General features: G+C 44.7%; 2 protein-coding genes across 5 annotated transcripts in view; one reads left to right on the forward strand and one right to left on the reverse strand.

Annotated features, from left to right (window-relative positions):
* The window catches only part of FAM13C (family with sequence similarity 13 member C), a 753,858-nt gene extending 735,685 nt beyond the window's left edge, over positions 1–18,173 (forward strand). For 3 of the 4 annotated variants that reach the window (XM_069240966.1, XM_069240964.1, XM_069240967.1), the window contains one exon: positions 17,340–18,173. In XM_069240966.1, coding sequence (XP_069097067.1) covers positions 17,340–17,463 — 124 coding nt within the window. In that variant the 3' untranslated portion in view covers positions 17,464–18,173. The remainder of the gene's footprint in view (positions 1–17,339) is intronic. The other variant, XM_069240965.1, reaches the window with a different exon arrangement.
* Positions 18,174–18,268: 95 nt separating this feature from the next.
* PHYHIPL (phytanoyl-CoA 2-hydroxylase interacting protein like) overlaps positions 18,269–25,230 on the reverse strand; it is a 319,244-nt gene continuing 312,282 nt past the window's right edge. Inside the window, exon 5 of the mRNA XM_069240968.1 lies at positions 18,269–19,604. Coding sequence (XP_069097069.1) covers positions 19,070–19,604 — 535 coding nt within the window. The 3' untranslated portion in view covers positions 18,269–19,069. The remainder of the gene's footprint in view (positions 19,605–25,230) is intronic.

Here is a 25,230-nt window from a genome sequence, read left to right on the forward strand (position 1 = left end):
CCCTTTCCACTACCTTCCATACATTCAGCTGATTATGACACAGGGAGCCCTAGTCATTATGCACATGACAGACTCACAAGAAGACCCTCCCAGATAATACTGCCAGTACAGATGCACAACATAGAGGAGGAGTCAGATGTCCTGGTAGAGACACTCTCCAAGACAAGAGCACTCGGTACAATACCTACCAATGAAAGGGTCCATGCTCAAGGTCTCCACAGAGATCTTTAAAGACCCAGTCAAGATTAGAACTCTTACACCACTTATTGAGAGGAAGTACAAATCTTCCCCCACTGACACACTTTACATCGGGGGACATCCAAAAGCTGATTCCTTAGTGGTGACAACAGCTAGGAAAAGAGCAGCTTCTCAAAGTACCGGAGACGTACCTCCCCCAGATAAAGTAAGCGCATAGAATGGAAAAGGGTGGCGGTTGAACACATCAATCATTGGTGCAAAGATAATTAGGTAGGACTTCTAGCTAGGTACACCAGGGCTACTTTGGACAACATGGAAGACTTAATACAACATCTCCAAGAACAAAACGGGGAAAGGGGGGAGGGTCTGGTCCCAGAGGGTAGACAAGTCTCCAATGCAACCATCCATTGTGCTTTAAATAGCGCTGACACTGCTGCAAAAGGAATACCTTCCTCTATACTCCTACACAGACATGCCTGGCTATGCATCTCTGGGTTCAAGCCAGCTGTGCAACAACACCTACTTAATGTCCATTTTTTGGAGAGCAGCTGTTCGGACCAGGGCTAGCCTCCCAACTAGATAAGCTTAAAAACTGAGAATGCAAAATCCAAAGCAGAGCCCTGCTGGGTCAAAGAAATTATAAACAAGAGGACCTTGGAAAGAGGGGCAGAGAGGAGGGGTCAACAGACTTGTCTGTGCACCATGCCACAAATTGGTTCCATTGACAAATGGGATGCCTGGCTGCCAAGATAATGTTACAGACTTGGTGCAGAAGCTCAAAAGCTGTCAACTGCTGCCACTCAATCTTCATGCAAGAAGGCAGAGACTGGATCAGTTTGGATGGAGAACACTCCCCTGCTGCTGCCACAGAAGACTCCCATCCCCCCCCCCCGAAAGGGCAGTCAGATCGGAAGATCGATGGCCATACTCAAAAGCTCTGGATACCAGACTCTTCATGCCCAGTCCAGAGCCACAGGGATCACTTGGGCTCGGTCGTTCTTGAGCTTCTTGAGAGCTCTGGGCAGAAGTGGTATGGGGCAAGGCATACAGGACCCCTGAGCTCCACCCATGACAAAAAGCATAGCAGAGCGACTGCTGCCTTGGAAACTCCAACATGCAAAACTGCTGACATTGTGCGTTCTCTGCAGAGGCGAACAGATCTAACCAAGGCTCTTCCCACAGCTGACCTTGTGCCACCTCAGGATGGAGATGACATTTGTGATCGACCAGCCATTGTTGGCTGAATCCGTCCGCTCTAGCATTCAGAGAGCTCACCAGGTGTTGAACCACAATGGGAAATGCTGTGATGTTCCAGCCATGTCCAGAGTCGCAGAGTCTCCTGACAAAGAGTCAACTACCCCACTCCATACTGCTTGTTGCAGTACAACATGGCAGTTGTGTCCGTGAACACCTGCACTACTTTCCCTTTGAGAGAAGGAAGGCATGATTTCACTGCCAGTCGGATCGCCCTGAGCTCCAAAAGACTGATATGGAGCCTGGATTCCGCAGAAACCAGACGTCTCTGATCTCCGCCTCTCCCATGTGGCCACCCCATCCCAAGAGTGACACATCTGTCACTACTGTCAGATCGGTTGGGGAAGGAAGAGAGATCTGCCTCTGTCCTAATCGTGGTTCAAGAGCCGTCACTGCAGATCTTGCGCAGTTCCCTCTGAGATCTGGATCATGTCAGAGATTGCCCTGAAGCTGCGCCCACTGCAACGTCTGGTCCCACTGCAAAGCCTGCATATGCTATCTGGCATGTGACATCAGCAGGATGCAGGAATCCAGGAGGCCCATCAGCCTTAGAGTCAGTCTCACCGAAATCCAGAATAAAGGCAGAAACATTGGTATCATAGCTTGAATATCCTGGACTTGCCTCTTGGGAGGATAAGCCCAAAACTGCACCGTATCCGAAACAGCTCAGATGAAAGGGAGCATCTGAGAGGGAGTCAGGTGTGACTTCAGCACATTTATTGTGAACACCAGCGAATGCAGGAGGTTTGCCGTAGTCTGCAGGTGGGACACGATAGCCTGGGACGAGCCCACCTTCAAAAGCCAGTCGTCGAGATAGAGAAGGCTGAAACCCCTGGTCTGCTTAGACAAGCTGCGAGCACCATCAACACCATGATGAACACCGGAGGGGCTCTGATAAGGCCAAAGAGGAGCACGGTGAGCTGAAAAACATTGTGGGCTACTGTGAATCTCAAGTAACCTCTGTGGACAGGCAGGACGGGAATATGCTACCATGAAGTCTTCTGGGTCCAGGGCAGATATAACCTGAGCCAGTGTGAGCATTTTGAACTTGTCCTTCCTGAGGAAGAGATTGAAGGACCGAAGGTCTACGATAGTGCAGAGGCCCTTGTCCTTTTTGGGCACCAGAAGGTAGCAGGAATAACAACTATGACCTACTTCTGGCACAAGGACCCTCTCAATGGCTCCCTGGGCAAGAGAGCTGTAACCTCCTCCCCGAGAATTGCCTGGTGATCTTTCCGTCATTCGATCATAGGATGGTGGTGTGGATGGAGGGAAAGCCTCGAAGGGGAGTAGCCCATTCAGACTATTTGTAAAACCCACCTGTCTGATGTGATTGACTGCCAGAGGAGGAGCAGACGAGGCGTATCCTGCAACCGACTGTGCCCTGGTGGGAAAGCTTCAGACTAGGAAGGTTTGGAGGCTGCTGCAGAGTGGGGGGCGGTGGAATGACTAAGCCGCTTGCTCCCTGATCCACGAGGATGGTGGATCCCATGCCCCTGGCTATGAAGCATGTGTGGCATGGGGGCTGGAGGGGAACGGATGTGGTTGGGCACACCTTTCATAGCCATGAAAGGCAGACTGAATGGGGAAACAGGCAGCTGTGAGGCCTAAGGATTTGGCCCTGGACTCGTTAACACGCTCCAATGCTGAGTCTGCTTTGTTTCCAAAGAAATGGGTTGCCATCAAAGGGCATGTCCATATGGGTGGACATGACATCTTCCGAAAAGCCAGACGTCCTCATCCAGGTGTGGCGCCTCAAGGCCACCGGCGATGCAGCCGAACTGCCTAGTGAGTCAGTGGTATGCACACGATATTGTCAACTTTGCTGCATCTCTCCGGTCAGCAACAGCTTGGGAGAGAAAGCCCCGGGCCTACATCGGGACCTGTGGCAGCACCTGCTCAACCATACTCCATAAAGTATGGGTGTAACAGCCCAAAAGGCAAGCAGTGTTCACAGACTGCAATGCCAGGCTGGAGGAAGAAAACATCTTCTTCCCAAGCTGATCCAGCCTCTTGGATTCCCTGTCTGGGGGTGTGGAAGAGAATGCACCTGGGGATGTGGAAGCTTGGATATCCAAGGTCTTAGGGGTCAGGTGTCGCATTAGGAACATTGCGTCATTTGGAGCCCCTGTGATGGGTTTGGACCAGGTCCCCAGCAGGACATCAGTGAGGTCCTTAGAAGTGGAAGCCCCAGGCTGAAGCACCTCTGCCAGGAGGTTAGTCCTGACTGCCACCAAGGCTGCTGTAGGCCAGTGACTTTGGCCGCTCTCTGCACCACCATTAAGTAGGACGCTCCCTCCTCCATAGCCATGATGGGGGGGAAAGCATTACAATGTCAGGGGAAGTGTCCAGACCACTTGCCTCACCAAGGTCCGCCTGCCAGTCCGTGGGATCGTCTAGCTCGTATTCCTAAGGGTCCAGCGACCCCTCCCAATCCTCACCGTACTCCTAACCCAAGAGACTAAGGGTCAGAATCCGACCTGGGGAGCAAGGTCATTGTCAAAGTCAGAATCTGCATCGCGCGATGCTGTGTCTGCAAAGAGGATGAGTTTGACGCTTACTGTGGGCACGGGTAGCGTCAGGAGCATTGAAGTTGATACCATCTTCAGGGAAGGTCGAGTTGGTCTGATTGACGGCAGTTCAAATATAGGAACAGATCCATGGGTGCCACCTGGAGCCGAGGCCAAAGCCGCTGGTGTGGAATCCAAGGGGGCCCCTGCCAACTCCACGTTCTCCAAAGGCACTCTGGTGGAGTCGGACTGCTCAAATATTAGGTTAATGGTCTCATAAAACTCACTGATTTGGGCAGGGGTCGCTCTGGCTCCTGGAAACTCAGGGAGCTGCAGAGTTGACCCAGACACAGGCTCTGAGGACAGAGACCTGGAATGATGATGCTCCTTTTCCCTTGTCGCGTCGGCCGACGGACTGGGTGAAGACAAAGAATGCTTGGAATGATGAAGAATGGGGGCTCTGCGACCGTTCTCGGGGCCTTCCTCTCGATGAGATCAGGAGTGATGCAGAGCTGAACGCCGGGCCGCAGTGAGCATTAGTGACCGTTCCCTCAAAGATTTCAGATTGATGGCCCTGGACTCTGAGCACAACTTCGGGTTGTTATCCCGCTCTAAACACCACAAGCACACGAGGTGCGGTTCCATCATGGACATCGCCAGATGACAGGATCCGCAGGGCTTGAAACCCGGTCTTGCGTGACGACATCCTCGACGCACCAGGAGTGTAGACAAAAGTCCAAAAGAGACCAGTCAAAAAGTGACTGAGGGTCAGCTCTTCTTCAGATCTGCACTGGCTGGTGTGGAAAGAAAAGAACTGACGTCAGCGTGTTGGGGTGGTACCTATATAGGTCCAGAGACATCCTATCTGGTGTGTACGATGACTAACGTGGAGCCGAACGACACCACCTGACGGCGTGCAGGGGTACTGCTCGAGAAAACTCTCCGGATCCAGACTGACGCTTGGGGAAATTCTAAGGTAAGGAATCTGCAACTAGAAGTCTCTATCAGATAGCATCATTCTTAGCAGGTAGTGCTGAAGATTCCCATGCGCCCTCCCGCATCCCCAGTCGACATGAGATGATGTCAGATTTCCATATAGAAACATTATACATACATAAGAACTTGTACAATTTTCATTGTGTTCCATGCATGTTCAACAATGATTACTATCGTCAATAAATGCATCCGCACTCGCCAACATGGCAGGGGAACAAATTTACTATTTAACAAAGGAGCCATTGGACATGCACATTCTCTCGAAGAGGAAGAGGCTCAATGCTACATCATCAATAAAAAAATACCTCTTTGAGAAAAACAAGTTGTAAAGTCAAAGCGGCAGGTGTGCATAGAATGTGAATCTGCACATGCTACAAATTGATGTTTACAGAGTAAGATACTAATTATTTTATTTTGCTTTAACTGGGCTGTTTCATGTACCTAGCATAAGATACTTACCTTACTGGTGAAGATAGAGTGACACAGCAGTATCTTAAATAATATCTCAGGACAATATATATTTGAATATCATTTTAAAACATAGAAATCTTTTTAATGACTTGTAATGTGATGAATAATATTATAAGGGATAACAGAGATATAATTTTAGCAGAACTGCAGTCTTTACACTCTAAATCACTATCCAGTCAAGAGTGTGGTGTTATTTACCTATATTTACTTCCTCTTTTGTAATAATAACATGGGTAGTGGAAAATAATATAATTGTTTTATTTTTATTATGGGGTTTTCCCATATTCATGAAAGGTCTATATGCATATTAACTTATTTAGGCTTCTGTCTATGGCTCAGGAGACGTCTACATAAGAACATTGCCATTTTCACATATGTTTTTCATGCATTGTAATTACCTCAACTAATTCGGGAAGCTAGGACAAGCCTTTCAGTGAATTTCTCTGGGCACAAAATAAAAGTCAGATGTTTAGTCACTTATACACACAGAAGCATATCATTATACTGGGACCCTCAGTCAAGGATAAATATGCTGCTGCCCAGGAGTTACTCCGAAACCTACATGTTCCACATTTATTGCATTACCGTTATCCTTGACCCACAAGCATATCCTATTTGGATCTGTAGTTTATGCGGCTTCCATACAAAAGGCCATGAAAACTCTGTACGATTACTGCTGCAGACTGCCCAACTGTAGTTCCAATGCTATCTGCAATTAACTATTCTTCCATTTCTGTTCAAGGTTATTTTATCAATGTAATCTGTACCAAAAACTAAACTTGAAATCTTTTAAGACGTATGATTTTTGATCGCAGCTTGATTATGGGAATCCTCTAGCCCTGAAACTGTAGAGGCCATCCCCTCAAACTACCTAATCACAAGCCACGACAGGGTAACAACCCTGGAGCAACAAATGCCGAAATATATTCCATATTCATTTTGTGTACTATCTCAGAAGCTAATATTCCACATGCTGAAGGCTCACTATTTACTTTAATCCTCTTAATCCTTGACAAATGTTCCTATTTACCAGCTACTAAACCTCTCCCAGGTCCAGCTTTATTCCGTCATTACCATGCTTTTCTGAACTGCTCTTTCTGAAGGCATCCAGTGTTTTGATCCTTTGAGATCTCAACTGCCATCTTGATGATTCCAGCTTCAGTTCACTATAAGACACATAAATGGCACCAGTAAATCTGTCTGACGATGTAATGTCTATCTTGGTAAAGGAGATTTGGGTGCCCTGGTCCTACTTGATCCCTCAATGGCTCTTGATACTATTTCCCACACATTGGGTAAATCACACCTCACTGATGTCAGAACTGGCAAACAGACATTAAAAAGGGCTGTCCATATTAATTGAGAGATGCCAAACTTTTACCTGCTCTTTCTTTCAATCTGAGCCATTATCCTTGAAAGGTGGAGTACCCCAAGTATGTTCCTTGAGTCGTACTCTATTGAATATTTACATTTCCTTGTTAAATGCCTTAACCAAAAACTTTGGCTTTAACATAATTTTCAGATGACACAGATCAATTTCATTATAGAAGATATCAATTCAATCCAGACTGATTTCTGTCAACGTATGACAGTGGGCGAAAGAGTTTCAAAGTCAACAAACATAAGACAGAGGTATGGACGTTTGACAGGATCTTGATGCTTTGTGTACGGAAATGCCTCTTTTTGCATAACTACCCCCAAAGCTTTGGACTGATGCTCCTGGTTTTACACTCTGAGAGTGCATTGAGGCCTGCTAACCAGACCTAAGTGGAAGTGTTTGGCTACCCCTACTGGCATATGTTAACTTACTTAAATATTCCTAGTATATAGTCACAAGCATACCCAGGAACTGTAAGTTAAAGTATTCACCCAGAACTGAATTACTGGTTGCGCCACCATGTGTGTGACAGACTACTAATTGTCTCCTAGCTTGCCACTACAGCTTGGAAGAGCAGTTTTAAACTGCTAGTTTGACTTTGCCATTGAAACCAGTGGGAAAGCCCCCACTTCCCTTAATATATGCAAGACTCTCCTAAGGAAGGCCAATCAAGCCCAAATGCAGAGACCTGTATGTTATTAAGTGGGACATATACTGTAATATGTCCTAACAGTAAAACTACCAAATTGTTGTTTTTACTGTGGAAAAGCTAGTAACCCATTGGCTAGTGCAGTTAGAACCTGCTACCTTCTGAGTGGGACTACTAAAATGGGTACTTCAAGGTATCAAATTAATTGTGGTATTAAATCTGACTTGATGCCAAACCCGAATTTAATGGCATTTTTAAGGAAGAGCAACTTCTAGTGTTGTAACTCTGCAGCCCAGTTTACCAAGTTGTTATTAGCTTTTATCTGCCAACAGGCAGCCTCCTGCTCTCCTGGAGAGTAGTGTGAATGACTCCCAGGTTCAGGAACAATAGAGGTCTTCCACAAAGAGAGATGTTACCCCCCCACTTGCAGGAGGCCACAGAGGTGTTGGGCCAGAAAGCGAGCTTCAGAGGAGGCCACCTTTGGTGAGCAATCACACCTGAGAGGGCTGCCCCTTTTGTCAGGTAGATGGACTGGCAGTAGGAACAGAAAAGGGAAAACAGATGCCAAACCGTTTTTCTGTGGGGATGTAGCAAACAAGTATCCAGATCTTTAGGATGGGCGACCAAGCTGCTAACAACCAAGGAAGGGTTCAGACATCTTGAGAGGGGGCGGAATACTTGACTCTGGGATTGCTAGATGCCACACATCAAGTATTCCGCCTCCCTGTCTGAACTGGTCGCCCAGTCCCAGTCAGTGTAACCAAACACAACTCTTCCAAACTTTACAGTTAGCAATGCTTGGTTGCGCTTTGGACTAAAAAGCTGAATTTAATGTTTTACTTAAAAATCTACATCTCCAAATCCCCAGTGGATTTTGCTTATCTTCGTGTCTAAAATTCATAAAGATTGGATTTATTTTTCTAAATTTGTGTTGGATTTCTTTCGTTCTGTGTGACTTTCTTAATTGTTTGGTGCTTCTGAATGCTTTACGCTAGTTCCTTTGGTCCAAGCAATGTTTCCAGGTAAAGGAGGTGAGACCCTACTCACCCTTGTTTGCTGACATACCAATTTGCAGTCGTATTGTCCATGGAGATCTGGAGAATAGGAAGGCCTTGAGCACCAACTGAATTGCTCCCAGTACCAACAGGTTGATGTTGTGAAGATCCTCTTACTCAGGAGACCAGAGGCCCCTTATCTTCAGCTGAGCTCCTCACACTGAGGCATCCATCACTACCATAGCAGGGGTGGGGAGCTTGAAGGGCATTCTACATTAGGTTTGCCTTGTTTTCCCAGAAACCCACTTCGCAGCAGGCTGGAGCCAGACAGGTCTCCCCCTTATTATAGCCACTGTCTGTGGAGGTGCCAGTGCAGGACCCTCATGTTAAAGTGCATGCATGCTTAGGAGAATGTGGGAACTGGGAGACATAGGAATATGAGGACCAGTAGAACTGGAATACTCACCCCTATCTGAAAGGATGGAATCATATCCTGAATGCCAGCAATCCTTTAAGGAGAAGGGAAGGTGCAAAGAAAGGTGATGTTCAGTATGGACCCTCTGAACAGGAGACGTTTCGAGAGCCACAGGTGAGCTCTGGGCTTCTTGACCAAAAAGCTCAGATTGAACTACATGATCTGGGTCTGTCTAGTCATACACATATTCTGGAATGCAGTGCTTAAGGCCGTCCCCCAGGTAGTGAGGCTCCCCATCGAGGTGAGCCCCAGAACTGCCCTCCACTGTATACTAGACAATGTGGGTAGACCTAGAGGAGACAGGCTACTGGTGAGGTTGGGGACCGTGGTGGCCATACAGGATATTGCTAGAGCATGGACCTCTCCAATGGCCCCACCTGTGGCAACATGGAATAAAAACATGGACTGGTGTGGCAAATTGGAAGCACCCATTTACATGGCGAGGGGCTTCCCCCGCAAATATGAGGCCATATGGAAGAAATGGTGGATGTATTACAGCCTCCAGAAATGACACTGAATTATCTGCATACCTTTATGCTTGGTAGGGTAATGAATGTGAGTTGTGGATACTATTTGATGCTGTGTTCGCAATTTACATCTTAGAGCAACTTTTTTCTATCTTTTCACGATTGTTATTAAAAAATTAAAATGTTTCTTTAAAAAAAAAAGCCCAGGTCTAACACCACAGATACTGTCATCTGCAAATTGTGTGGCACCATCTCTGGCAAACGCCCTTTGTTTATCCAGTCGTCCAGGTAGTTGAAGATAGGGATGCCCGACTGTCTGCCATATGACATGTTCTGCTACTAATGCCATCACCTTCATGAAGACTTGAGTTGCTGATGCCAACCAAAGGGTATTACCACAATTTGGTAGTGTGTTGAACCCAACTCACACCGTAAGTACTTCCAGTGAGACCACAGGATAGCGATGTACAAGTACGCATCATGCAGATTGAGAAACACAATCTAGTCTACAAGCTCCAACGGTAATAGAACTTTACCTAGCCTCAGCATCTTGAACTTCTTCTTTTAGACAAATAACTTCAGGTCTCCGCGGTCCAGGAATGGACACAAACTGCCGTCCTTCTTTGGCACCAGGAAGTATGACATTCCTGGCCCTCTTCCTGTTCTGGCACTGACTCTGATGCTCCTTTCCTAATTAGTGCTGCCACCTCCGGTTGAAGTATGGTCAGGTGATCTGGGGAGGGAGAGGAAGAGGGGGCGGGCATAGTGGGTGATCCACAGGTGGCACTAAGTTGTGTTACTGGGACTTGACAAGATTGGCTTATTTTGCAGTTTTTAAAGCAGTCCAAAATCTCCAGTGTATCTCCTATTCCTGGGAAGATAGGGTAACCTACTCTGTATCTGCTGGGTGTTCTTTGTTTGGCAAGAGTGCTGCAGAGACTCCCACATTGTGCTTAATTTTCCAGAAACAAATTCTCAAGAAATCTCTGCAGATGTTGAAGGAATGTACTACTTCCTGCTCAAAAATTAGGTACCCCCCTTCTATACATTAGGACAGTCTGTGTGTCGATGGCCATAAAAAAGAAAGTGTCATGGCTCTTGAATGGTGTCTAGCGTGGCACCCAGAGGCAGCTAATGGGTCATTAGCCTTGGCAGCTAAATTCATGCAGAGACTAAGGTGATATCTAATGGGAAAAGAGCATTGACAAAGCCATGAGTCTTGCCAATATGATGCAAGTGCCAAGATATTGCTTCTCTCCACACCAAGCAACAAAGTTTGCCCATCTGCCAGCATAGATAGATTTGGTGGAGTGTCGCCTGGCTGATAAAATAACGTCCACCACTTCTGGCGGGAGAGAAAATGAACTCAGATTGCCCCGTTCAATCTCCAGGTATGAAGGTGGAGGGGTGTTGAACCTGCCCCTGCCACTGCAAGAGGAGACGGAGCAGAGGGCACAGTGAGAGTTGGAGAAGGTCTGAGTACCACACCCTTCTTGGCCAATCCGGAGCTCTTAAGATGACCTGGGCCCGGTCTTGGCGAATCTTCCTGAGAACCCGAGGAATCAAGGGTATGGGGGGCAAAGAGGTCTACATGAGGGAATCCCCACATCCGGAAGATGTGAAGGACCAGGTCTGGATGGAGACGCCACTCGTGATCGACCGAGAAGTGTCGACTGAGACTGTCCACACATACGTTCAGAACTCCGGCCAGATGGTTATCTACTATGTAAATCTGATGTCCTGTGCCCAGGACCAGAGCCGCAGAGCCTCTCTGCAAAGAAGATACGACCCTACTCCTCCCTGCTTGTTGATGTACCACATTGCTGTAGTGTTGTCTGTCAGGACCTAAACCGACTGACCTCAAAGGGACGGGAGGAAGGTCTTGAGAGCCAAACGTATCGCCCGCAATTCTAACAGATTGCTATGAAACATCTGTTCCACTGGAGACCAACGACCCTTGACCTCCAGGTCCCCCAGATGAGCCCCCCACCCTAGAGTGGAGGCATCCATTATAACGTGTCCACTGGTGGTGGTAGCGAAAACGGCCTTCCTTGGGAAAGGTTGCCGTCCTCAGCCCACAATCGTAGATCTGCTGCAGAGTCTCAGGAGATCTTTATCGACTCCTCTAGATCCCCTCTGTGCTGAAACCACTGCCTGTGGAGGCACCACTGAAGAGCCCTCATGTGCCAGCGTGCATGAGTGACCAACATAATGCAAGAAGCGAACAGACCGAGCAGACGAAGGACCTAGAGGACTGGAACAACCGCTCCCCTTTGAAACATTGAAATCAACGCCTGAATGTCCTGAATCCGCTGAGGCGGAGGATAGGCCCGATTCAATGTTGTGTCCAGTACCACCCCTATGAGCAGGAGGCATTGAGAGGGCTCCAGGTGAGATTTGGGCACGTTTACCGAAAACCCCAGATCGAACAACAACTGGGTTGTCATTTGCAGGTGATGCAGCACGAGTTCCGAAGTCTTGGCTTTGATCAGCCAATCGTCCATGTAAGAGAATACCGATATTCCCTTCCTCCTGAGATCTTCTGCAACGGCCATCACCTTTGTGAAGACTCGAGGTGCTGAAGTAAGACCAAAAGGAAGGACCGCAAACTGGTAGTGTTGCGACCCTACCACAAACCTGAGATACTTCCTGTGCGACTTCAGAATAGGGATATGAAAGTAAGCATCCTGTAAGTCGACAGACACCATCCAATCTTCTTGGTTCAACGCCAGAAGCACCTGCGCTAGAGTCAGAATTTTGAATTTCTCTTGTTTGAAGAACCAATTCAAAACCCTCAGGTCCAGGACCGGCCTCAAACGACCATCCTTCTTGGGGATCAGGAAATATCTTGAATAACAACCCTGACCTCTTTCCTGCTCTGTAACCAACTCCACTGCACCTTTCGATAAAAGGACTAGAATTTCCTGCAACAACAGGAGATGGTCTTCTGTGCAAAAGGATGGACGGGGAGGCATGAGAGGGGGGAAACTCCCGAAAGGGAAGGGCATAACCTTTCCCCACAATATTTAGGACCCAGGAGTCCGATGTGATGAACTCCCACATGCGGAGAAAATGAAACAACCTTCCCCCTACAGCAGTGGTTCCCAAACTTTTTCGACCCGCGGCTCCCTTCACCTATATTTGCCATTGCCCGCGACTCCCTATTATGTTACTTTTTTTTTTTTCGTGTGAGTGATGTAAGCCCAGCCTCGGGAGTACTTTAATTGTATCAACGAGCATAACATGGATGTTTTGTATGTTTCCTCCTCCCTGCTAGACCACATCTCCTCCAATTCAACCTCTCATTCTTAAACGTCTAAAAAAATGTAGCCACATCTCCCCCCGTGTCACACTTGCTGTCCTCCATGCACGTATTTTCTTCTCTGTTTACAACGTCATTACATTGCTTTGACCACACACACATCTCACACCTCACCTTTGGTGCACACATTCTGCCTTCAATCTGGACACTTTCTCCTCTAAAACTACTTAACAGTACTTGATCATTCACCAGTGCTTAATTTGTGCTTGTTGTTTCCGGTGCTAAGCAAGGAAGAGAAAAACAAAATAGTGTCACAATGGGAGAAAACAGAAAGCTGCAAGAGTGAGCTGAAGGGGCAGGGAGTGGCTTTAAAATCATTGAAGAGGCCTGAGATGGCTTCAGTATTACACTGCCTCAGTATTCCATTTTCGCACCTTTAATTGCAGCAGCCACATGTTTAAAAGGAGGACTTTGGGCACCGGCACGTTTTTATTTACAAATTAAGCACTACCGTTCACACTCCCACTCTGCAGTTTCTTGAGAATTTAGGAAGCACCGCTGCCTTAAATTATTTCAAAGGCTTCAGCTTTTGATAACTGTGCTTTCCAAGTCCCACTTGGTCTGTACCTCCCATAGCTGTTTTTCTGGCATCCCAACGAAAATTGCCTTCCCCTGGCAGTAAGACTCAGTAAGTAATCTGATTTGGGCATGCAAGTGAGGGAGGACTGTGGTCCTATAATTTATTTTTAACAATTTACTAGCATTTAGTAAACACAAATGGGGAAAAAAGGAAAGGTGTGCTTAATAATAAGAAAAGGGTGGAAGGTTAATCTTTCACAAAGCAGAAATGCTGCAATTTCCCCTGGACAAGGTCCTCAACAAGGAACTAATAATTCTAATAATGTCTTCTAACCTAAATAAACAAACTCAACTTCTGTGTGTGTGCTGAATCAAGCTGTTAGCAGTTTTCTCCTGTCTAGAAACTACACAGGGGCCTCATGCTCGCCCCTTGGAAATATCCATCTGTTTTAAAAACAGAACATTAGTTATTAATAATACTATAATTACTATATCGGTGCTGCTTAGGAGAATTTCCTGTACATTCCTGTGATATCCGGTCCTGCCGTGCCCTCTCTCTCACCCTAGATTAGAAATCCTAATAATAATAATTATAGTTACCTGATTATTGTAAATTCAACAAGGAACACGTCCGATGTGCGCACTTCAAGAGGATCCCACTGGAGCAATAACATTCCAGTGCTCTCTTCTGAATTTCCGACCAGCTGGCAATGACGAAGGCTTTTTATTTAAGAACTAATCACGTTTGGTGAAACCATGATGCAGAGGGCAAGACCTTGACAGGTGAGGCTTATGTAACTCCCCCACATAAAATGCTAAAGAGTTACTGGGCCGCAAAATACTTTTAACTCGTCATAAACAGGTCATTTATAAACTGCACTCATAAATCTTTTTTTAAATGTTCATATCATGTTTACAAAATGTGCGTTGCGCCCCTGGCAACTTTTAACGGTGCACCAGGGTGCCGCGGCGCACAGTTTGGGAACCACTGCCCTACAGGAGAAGCATGGGATGCAATGGATGGAGCACTAAGGCTGCTTTTCCTGATGCACCCCCCCCGGAGGAAAAGGAAGAGGCAGGGTGCTCCTGGGTGGCTCCTCTCGTTCTAACCCTACCCGTCCTCTATAGGACCTATAGGGAAGGCTAGACGGTTGTTGCTCTGCTGGTAGGGGTCTCCGCTGAAAAGAAGTTCCTCTTCCAAACCCCCTGAATCTTCTAAAAGACCTGCACGGGGTGGTCGTAGAAGCCTGCAGGCCTAGGGACTTGGCAGTAGCCCTGCTCTAAGGCAGAGTCAGCTTTGGAACCACACAACTTGTCCCCATCAAACTGCAAGTCCAACATGGTCGTCTGTACATCTGTTGAAAATCCAGAAGACCACAACCATGCATGTCTCCTGGTGACCACAGATGTGCCCATTGCCCTTGCCACCGAGTCCGACGTATCCAGCCCCGACTGAATAACCTGAGTTGCTGCCACTTGCGCTTCAGACAGGAGACCCCACATATCCGGAGGCAAATCAGGTAGCACAGCCTTGGCCGCATCCATCAGGGCATGAATATACCTGCCCAAAACCCAAGTGGCATTTGCAGACTTAAGGGCCATACTGCATGAAGAAAAAACCTTCTTGGCAGATTGCTCCATCCTATTCGATTCCCTGTCCAATGGAGCACCAGGGAAGGAACCAGGAGCCAAACGTGAGGAGCACGAGGCCTGAACCACCAGACTCTCCGGAGTCGGATGCCGAGAGAGGAATCCTGGGTCCCAAGGAGCTACTCTATATCTTCTCGCCACTGATCTGCTTACAGCAGTCGAAGATACAGGCTTCCTCCACACTTCCAGGATTGGTTCTGCAAGAGCCTCATTGAACGGAAGGAGTGGTTCCACAGCATCCGAAGCAGGATGCAAGACTTCCGTCAGAATGTTCGTCTTTACCTCAGCTGCCGGTAGCGGAAGGTCCAGAAAGTCCACTGCCTTCCTTATCACTGTATGGAATGAGGCAGCCTCCTCAGTAAATTCCCCAGGGGAGGCTAAATCCCACTCAGGGGAAGTATCAAGACCACTCGCGGAGTCCAAACCCTGGAAGTCCCCCAGGGGCTCAGCGATCTCTCCTTCCTCCAGGAGCTGCCTTCTATACTCTTGCTCCTCCAAAAGCCTCAGAGCCCTTCTTCTTGAGTGCAGCCTGGCCTCTATCCTCGGCGTCGACATAGAATTGTCCGACGCCCTCGGCTGACGCTGCCCAGGAGACACAACCTGGTCTTCGGATTCACCCGACGCCGGATCCATCGGCGTCATGGATAAACGGGCTCTCTTCCCCGGTGTGTACTGGATTCGTGGCGGTCATCGGCGCCACCGGATCCACAGAAGCCACCGGCGTCGAAGGTCTCCTTGGCGACACCAACGGCAACAGCGCCGGACCAGCACCCTCTGCTGGACAGAAGGGCATGAATGGCGTCAACTTGTATGAAGCCAGAAAGCCCAATCCAAAAGCCAAGGGACCTGAGAGACCAGGCGCCATGTAATTAAAGATACTAAACATAGCATTCAAGAATGCCACCATATCAGCTCCTGGAGCTGGGAATGCTGGATACTCCTGCGGCGTTGCCGCTGGATCAGGCACCTCCGACAGCGCTGCAGGCGAGAAGCCAGGACTCTGGGGAGGCTCGACCACCTCAAACACCGACGGCGCCGGAGAAGACTGAGGGCTCTCAGGCTGAGGAGTCACTTTCGGACTGACATCCCACGTCGGACAACAAAGAATAGATGGTGACCTCGACCAGGATTGGTCCCTCTCCGAAAGGCGCCAGGAATCATGCTGACGCCGGGAATCATGTTGACGCCCCCTCTTAGGCGACCTCGAGGACTTCCTTGAAGATGACCCCCCATGTCCATGCTTTTCTTTCTTTTTAGCCTTAGCCAAAAACAGCTTGGCCTCTCGCTCCTTAAGCGCCTTCGGGTTCATTTTTTGACATGAACCACACTCCTCCACGTTGTGGTCGCAGCTCAAACACCACAAGCAGTCATTATGCGGATCCGTCACCAACATACGACCCCCACACTCTCTACAAGGCTTGAACCCTGATTTACGAGGTGGAGACATTTTAACAAAGTAACACCTTCGAGAAACAGTAGCTTCTCCAAGAGCCAGGAGAAAAACTGTTATGCTTCAAAGGCACGGAAAAAAGGGAACTGACATCAGCATGCCAGTGAGGTCCTCTTATTGCCACGATGACGTCAGACGAGTCGCATGGGAGTCGGGCAATAGTGACGTCCTCGTCAACGTGCAGAGCTGGGAAGAAAATTTCCGTCGAATGCTGGCGCATTGGGAGAATTCATTGGGTGAGAAATCCACAGGTAGTTGTAACCATCAGAAACAACCATTAAAGTCTATTCTATGGCTATACAGTAGCAAAAATGTGTGTTGCCGCGCTTTTACAGACATGATAGGAGGGGTGCAGAGCAACACTGAGAACACAGAGTGGGACATTTTGAGGCGAGGCAGCATACGAGGGAGAGTGCCAGATAACAATCATTCTCATGGAGCGCTAAATGAAAAAGACAAAAATAGCATTTTACTGAATATGAAGAGCAAAAGGAGGCAGGTAATGCAGCCAAAAGGATGGCAATGAGGCTGTGCTCCATACACAAGAAGAGGAAGGAAAGCCATCAAATAGGAAATAAGAAAAGGAATGTTAAACAAAAAACGACCAGTGGGTTGGCTGTAAGACCACTGCAGGTTTTTGGTATGGTCCACAAGAGGATTTTTCCTACAGATAGCTAAAATAGCACCTCAAAGGACTCAAAAGGGTACCTGCCACTCATGACGTCAAATTATTACTGCTTATGAATTATGTGACAGAATAGCTTGGAATGTGGATATATAATACTTTTGTTTAGAAAAAATTTTTTGAGATACGCAGTCTTTTTTATATTGTAAATAATTCTCCTGACAGCTGTAAATACCAGACAAAAATCATCAAATGTAATTGTTTTAAAATGTGGTGTGGACAAAACACTTTTTATTGGTGTTTTCCTAAATAGTTATATGAATTATGTCATGGTTAGTCTTGTAAAATTCTACTTCAAATATTCTGTGTTTCCTTTTCAGGAGTGCACAAAAAGAAGATCGCATTCCGATGGCTGAGGAATACTGTGAATATAAGCAAATTAAAGCAAAGCTGAGATTATTGGAGGTCCTTATTAACAAACAAGATGTTTCTAAAACTATTTAAGGATTGTGAATGCCAACAATATTCAGTATTGTTAAATGAGACAAGCATTATCTTTGAGGTATTTTTGCACATTCTCAGACACATTGATATGCACTTTAATGGAAAGAAAGATGGCCAACAAGTAGAAAGCAACAGCCACTGTAAATAGGTTTCCCCTTAAAGTGAGGCGTAGCGAATAGTTTTGATGTCTTCAAAGTCTAGTCAGAGCCAAGGAAAATAAAGTAATGTTATAGTTTTTCATACAATCCAAATGTTATTTTTGTGTTAACCTTGGACTGCCACTTGATTTTGCTTAATATGCTTAGAAGCTTAGTGTAATTTATTACCAAAGCTGATCTTGAAGCACATACCTTGCAAAATGTAATGTGGAAACGTTACTTCTGTTTTCACCAAAGATGATATTGAAGAACGAAAACAAATATTTTATGTTGAGGTTGATTACAACAATATTATTACACAAATGGACACTGAATGTTAATCAAGAATATTAAATATTTTTACACTAGGATTATATATATATATGTTCTTTACTTTTATCATGGTATAGACCAGACTTGATTCAAAGATAATGTATTACAGTCTGTTTCTTGGCTAGTAAAATGGAAATGTGAATGCATGCACAGTATAAAGAGCTGCTAAAGTGCCAATTTCCATTTCAGAAAATGTCTAAAAAACTTTGTATTTTAAATAGTTCTTTATAAATTGTCACTTTACACTCTCATTTGTATTTAAACGTATGTAGTGTGAATGCATGATGTTTTAAATGAGTACGCATTTCCAACAATTCAGCAGAAAAGAACAATGCTTACCACTTGAAAATTAACTTTTATTTGTATGAAGATTCCTTATTTCATTGTACTGAATTTATAGTTTTGAACTTAGTAAACATTAGAATAAGCTCCTTCAGTAATTTGCTTAAATTGAAATCATCCTAGTAAGAGTAGGAGGAACAGATACACAACAAGTTAAGTTTACAGTCTACATCTTTGATAAGGGAAGAATGGTTTATGATGTATACAATTGCTGTTCAGAGGTGTTCTATATATTCTAAATGATTGTAAATATTTTATACAACAGTACAAATAAAATATTTTTCTATAATATTTATCATACTGAAACACAGTATTTGTTTCCTGTTAGCTAATATAAATAACATATAACACCGTCAAGCAACAAATTGAAAGTGCTGACATTTTTAGGCGTTGAGAATTAATTCATGCTGCAATTACAATTTTTCATGCTGTTCCGGTTTATCCCAATATTTTAGTAGATTAAACTAAATAGTTGCTTAAACTCTCTTAAGCCAGAATCATTTTCATTTTGCAAAAGCAGTCAATATGGATGTTTTATATGTTTGGCAAAAGACAAAAAAATTGCAGCATCTAATTTCAAATGACAGAAACAAACATGTAAATGTCATTGTAAAGCAGTGGCAACTTCACAAATTTTTGAGTATAAAAGAAAATGGCTAAAATGTTACTAAAAAGTCTTAAAATTGGTGCTTGCATTTGGTGACAGCTGCATCTTGCATGCTTCTGAAGAAAATGTCTGATGATAAAACTAGATAACAGATGATCAGTTGCTCCTGGATGGATCAACACAGGTCTTAACGTCCAACACTAATGTTGCATGTTTTGCAACTAGGATCTTTCTTTGCATTCGCAGTCGACAGACTCATTAACTGGTGGCCAATAATTTCTGCAACTGTGCCAATGGAAAGATCAACAGGGTCAGTAAAAATGACTTCCAAAATAACATCCTGGGCATGATGATAGACCAGGACACCATCCTCTTCATTGCAGGTCAGAAATTTATTATCATTCATATTCAGAAGTGGAAGGCGTTGCTTGCAGAACTCATCTCCTGGGGATCCCATTGGAGCGATAACAAGAATTACATAATGATAGGCTGTGTACATACAGTAGAAGTCTCCAAAGTATAAATTAGTATTCGGATGAAACAGTTTTTCAGCTGGTATCTCAACCCTGTACCTTCCATAAGGCGAATCTTGTGGGGGTTTGCCAGTGTTAAACTCGGTGTTGCAGCTGAAAAAGATGCCTTCTAATTTTCCGCTAATTGGAGAGCCATGACTTCCACTGTTATCCTTGGGTGAAGGCTGCATTATATTTCCATGGTGTTGCCTGAAAAACACACGAAGTTCATTATTACATATGGTAAAGTAAATTAATAAACTGCACAATGTTTACCACTCAGTGTTCTACATCCCTGTTCACATTTTTGGCTATCCTGTGAAAAAAATGAATGTTCTATAATACTTTAATCCTAAACAATCTGCTAAAATATAATTGGGCAAATTCATTTGGAGAAAAAGGCCTTTCACCTAAAAAAACTGATTCGATTCTCAGGTAGAAAAACTAAAATTTCATTGACAAAGTGCTGCAAATAGCACAATTTCAATAAACAAAAGAATAATATAATCAAAACTTATTAAAAGTCTGGAAAGCACAGAAATGTTATTTACACAGCTTATAATAGTTCATTGATCTTTCTGATTAAGTCAACCAGGTCTTTTACTGCATTAATGTATGAACATGAATTATTACAAAGCTGGGTCATCCGCTGTCCACACAGAAAGTAGGTTGGGTTGAGAGAGTCAGTGTGGTAGGAAGTTGAGCAAGAGGAATGCCTTGGCAACGGGAGGTAAGAGAAATTGTCAACCTAATAAGGGTGATCTGGGGACATGCAGCAGATGGGGTTGTGTGGTAAGGCGGGAGGCAATTATGATATCACTACAATGAAAGCATGAATCAGCAGATCCAAAAAGGTCGCACTAACAAACATAAAATGCCTCCATCTATCCGCTCATGCACTCGACTCGACCACTCACAAATAAGTGAGACGCAGGTGAACTCTAAGGGGTTAATACTGTAGTACTGTACTAGTGAGACTCAGGTGAAGTGAATGAAATCAGTGATGTGGAATGAGTGAGACCCCCAAATGAACTGTATAAGGGTGCGAATGGGAAGGCGAGAATCTAGTGAAGCACTGGCAAAGCCAATTACATCCACACTTGACAACATACATACACTGCTGCATAGGCAACACTACAAGCACGCATGTGCGCACCAACAACCTATATCTATGTATGTATAATTAAAAGGCAAATCAGAGGCAATGGATTCATGCACACAACACATGTAGGTGGAAATGCACCCATAGACACATCTATATCCTGCATGAGTACACAGATATAACACAACGATGGATACATTGCCAACACATGCAGTCAGACATCCACAATACCCATATGCACCCCACCAAGACGGTATATATGGGCACACATTTATGAAAATATGGTACATACAGCTGCAGCACAATGCACACGTCCCACTTGGAGTATGCTGCAAGGTGCACATCCACAACCATGCCAATTAAATGGCTTTAGCAAACACAAACGCCCTAAACAAAAACTTCCGTCCAGTATTCATCAAATTAGTCAGATGCTAAAGGCTTTGTTATTTTGTTAAAACAAAATGTACTTATTTGCATGTCTTGTTTTTCATTTGTTAAATCAAGCTTCAGTTCATTTCGGCAATTTCTTCTTCATCAGGGAGCATGTAAATACATATTTGAACACCTCAATGAAAATAACAATGTTTAAATAATGACGTATTGTGCATATTTATGAAAATATTACGCTAACCTCCTCCGTGTGCCACTCACAGGTATTTAAATTCGAGAGCAAACCAAAGAAATGCTGTAATCCTAATGCAAACGCGCTCAAACATAAGATGACAAAGCCTCATAGACAAATGATCTAGAACAACTGTTGTCTAACATTGAATTCCGTTCAACTCCAACGTATAAGAAACTCGCATTACTTTCCTGGGTGCACACTTCAATGTCAATCTTGGCAATTATCTATACACTATATTCTAAACCTACGAATTGCAACAATCTCCTACACCAACAGTTCTTAAGCTTTTGACTTCTGTGGACCCCCACTGAGTCATTAGTGGAATTCGGGGAGCTCCACCGAGTCATTATTGCAAGCTGGGGCCCTCAGCCTAAGCAATGTCCATGATTTGAACCTCAAAACCAATACACAAAAATACGTATACACCAAACAGATGCTCAAATATTGAAATATTTTGCTTAATTGACAATCAAAAAGTTTTCACACTTACAATTTTGCTTTATTCGTATATACTTTATTAATCTTAATATTGGTTTATTTTGTAACATAGTCGCAGACCCCCTGAGTAGGACTCACTGAATAGCAGGGGTCCTCGGACCCCAAGTTAATATTCACTGTCCTACACTATTCAGGCATTAGCCATCGATCTAACATCCATCCCTTGAGCCAACTAAAGGGAATCAAAGGAATTACAAGTGAAACAATCAGATAAGAGGAATAGGGCAAGTAGATTTTAAAAGAATTGTGCAATGGAGGATACTATACAAACATATGGATTAAACAGAGATTAGAAGTTGATGGAATCAGTAGAGAAAAATCTAATCAAAAGGGAAATAAAAGGGTACGTTTTGTTTCCGAATTTTCTACATTAAGCCACAAAATTAGAAAACATCTTGAAATACTGACCTCTCTTGAGTAAACAGCCTAGCTTAAGAGGGAGGTTTACTGATCCTCTACTGTTTGCTCTTAACACGCAAACAGTAAGAAGAAATGATATGTAGCAACAGAGGAAAATAAGCATTTGCAATGCAATGCAATGGGTCTCGCATTTGCTTGAGTTAGAGCTATTGGCGCAGTAAATTCATAACTGGAGGTTTCTTGCCACATAAATTGGTCAACCCTGCCTCATAATGTGGTATTTTCCTGCCACATAATTCAAGTGGCCCTGCACATATCTAGAGTGTTCAAACAGTCAGATTGTAATAAGGATGTTACGTTGACCTGAATCATGTTCATAATTGCAATAAGGAGAGGTTAATAAAACATTTACAATTACCATATAAACCCAATAAAAACCTTTTTCAGAAATAAACGGTTGGCATTAGACTGTAATTCTCAGAACAGCCCCTAGTGGACACCCCATTGAAAATAGCATTTGTAAGAAACATGGTCATGTTACCATATGGTTGGCCCCTAGAGAGCATAACCATATGAAAAGAACATGACTGAAAGTATTGCAGCATAAGCATATATTTAGCCCTTAGAGGGCTTAGTGCATTACACATTTTCAGGGTTGGCAGGTGTGCTGCAAAAATATTATAAACAAGACCCTTAGAACACAAACTTCTCTGAGCTGTAAAACAAATGTTCCAGCCATAGGAGAGCTTAAAAAGAGACTGAATGGTTGGAGAAGTTATTATTTTGAGGTTCCCACTAACCTAGTGTGGGGACTCAGAGATGTCGGGTGCGTCGTGCTGAATGTTTTGGTGGTGGTCCCATTGTCTTAGGACCACCACAAGCTGAGTTATGGGGAAAAATATTTTGAAAAAGAATGCTTGCAAAGCTTTTATGGAGCGACTTTTCCGGAGTGCACTGAATATTGTAGTATCGGCTCTCCCGCTGTGCCGGGAGAGCCACATTGGGATTTCTGTGTTTCAATTACAAGTATTTTTTGGAAGGTTAAGGAGCGCAAAGGGGCGAGCAAAAACAATTTACTCTAATTAGCTTACGGTGTGAACAATGTGTCCATTGGTTGAATATCGTCGATGGAGTTTGCCCTGTTGGAACTAAGGAGAGACCAAAATTATCCATGTAAAAGGGTCAGTATACAAGATGGAAACAAAACAGCCCCAAGGCGGGAAAAACGTATAGCATTTAGCAATGACATTAAGGGGTTTATGAAAGGCAAGCCCACGAACGAGTGAAAGTGATGGGCTTGAGATGGGCATGGGTAAAAGCCCACAGATAGATTACAGGTTGGAAAGCGCTTGCACGCTCAACCTAAAACAAGTTTTTATTTAGATGCTCATGCATCCGAAGAGGTATACTAATTTGTGCCAATGGCTCAAGAAGCAGAGCAGATGTTAAAGGACCAACCATAGTACAACCTACAAAAGGACAGACATTTAAAATAAAAGACTTTCATATGTAATACTATAAATTACATCTAGTTGTTGAAATACCCTAGTGTCCATGTATTTAAAACTGAGCGGAAAATCAAAACGACTTCTCGAACATTCTGTATAAGCACATTACATCATTTTTAGCGCAGTCCGGGCTGGACTGTTTCAACTGGAGCATGGTTAAGACTGATTTGCATTAGGCTGGGTTCAAACTGAGGTGGTATGGGGTGCAAAATAACAATCAACTGGTATGCTGCCCAGAGTAATTGTCAGTGGCTGACTTTTTGTGTTTTTCAGTGTGATTCCCTAAGTGGGATTGGTATGCCCAGATATGGGTCCTGTGTGATGTGTCACTGGAACCAAACTATATAGAATGAGGAGCCCTAATATGAGCAAAACCGGTCTTTGGTTGCTTGTGTTTCAGTTCAGGGAGGACCCAGCCTGGTGGTTCAACCTGGAATAGTCCCATTGGAGCAGGGACAAGACTGACTGAAATATGGATGGGTCCAAACTGAGGTGGGTGAAAATAACTATGTACTAGTCTTGGATTTGGTCCTTTCTGCAGAATTCTTGCCTTCACATCTACATTTTTTTGCTGAATTTGCTTTTGTTGGCCTTATGATTCTGCACACTTTATCAATGCTAAAGTGCCTGTGCTCTTTCCTTAAAACATGTTAGATTGGCTTAGAACCAATTGGCATAGTTAACTTACTTATAAGTTCCTAGTAAAGTGGTACTAGATGTATCCAGGGCCTGTAAATTAAATGGTGCTAGTGGGCCTGCAGAACTGGTTGTGTCTCAGGCCTGCCATTGCAGCCTGTGTGTTAAGGTTTCAAACTGTTATTTCGACCTGGCAAAGTAAAGCTTCTGCCAAGCCCAAACCTTTTGTTTTTAATACATATGTCACCCCTAGGTCGTGGAAAGCCTATACTGCGGGATGCAATGTATTTAAAAAGCAGGAAATGTGTGAAAAACTCTTAAATTCATTTTCACTACTGCAAGGCCTATCTCTCCCATATGATAACATCAGAGCTGCCTTATTACATTTAATAAATAGCATTTCTGAAAATGCCACTTTTAGAAAGTTGCCATTTTCTTGCCTTAGCCGATTGGTGCAGCAGCCTGCCCCTAATCACATGACGGGGTGCAGTTTGGCTTTGTGTATTCCTCTTAGACAGCCACACACAATGGGAGCCAAAGTGTGACTGGATGGGCCATCACTGGCAGGATGGGAGGATGGAGCTGGGCACAGCCGCACTTATGCCTGAATAGGTTGTGTCTTGCCGCCACACAAAGGGTTTATTGACCTTGTCTTGTCACTTCAGCCAGTCTGGAGCCAGGGAAGGCAGGGCATCCGTGAACTTCAAAGGGATGCCTCTAGAAGCTTCTCCCCTCTTCAATGGCAGAACTGTGTATAAAAGAAGGACCTCATACACCAACTGTTCAATACACTGCTGGACCTGTGGATACTCTGCCAGGAAGAAGGACTGCTGTGCTGCCACAAGGACTGCCACTCTGCTGAATTGCAGCTGTAAAGGAACTGCTGCCCTCTTACCTGGGATGAAGAACTGGACCTGGGGCATTATTTTGAATCCAGGACCCAAGAGTGACTCCAAGGGCTAGTCTACTGATCTCTTAATCTGAGCCTCAGGGCCATCTAAGTCTCCCTAAGCAGCTCCTGGATCCAGATTAAGCGATTTCCTGACCCCCAGGTGGAGCCTCTCAGGTCCTGGACCTTTGATGTGGCTCACAGGCTCTTAAATCAAG

This window comes from Pleurodeles waltl, chromosome 6 (assembly GCF_031143425.1).
Source record: "Pleurodeles waltl isolate 20211129_DDA chromosome 6, aPleWal1.hap1.20221129, whole genome shotgun sequence".
Lineage (NCBI taxonomy): Eukaryota > Metazoa > Chordata > Amphibia > Caudata > Salamandridae > Pleurodeles > Pleurodeles waltl.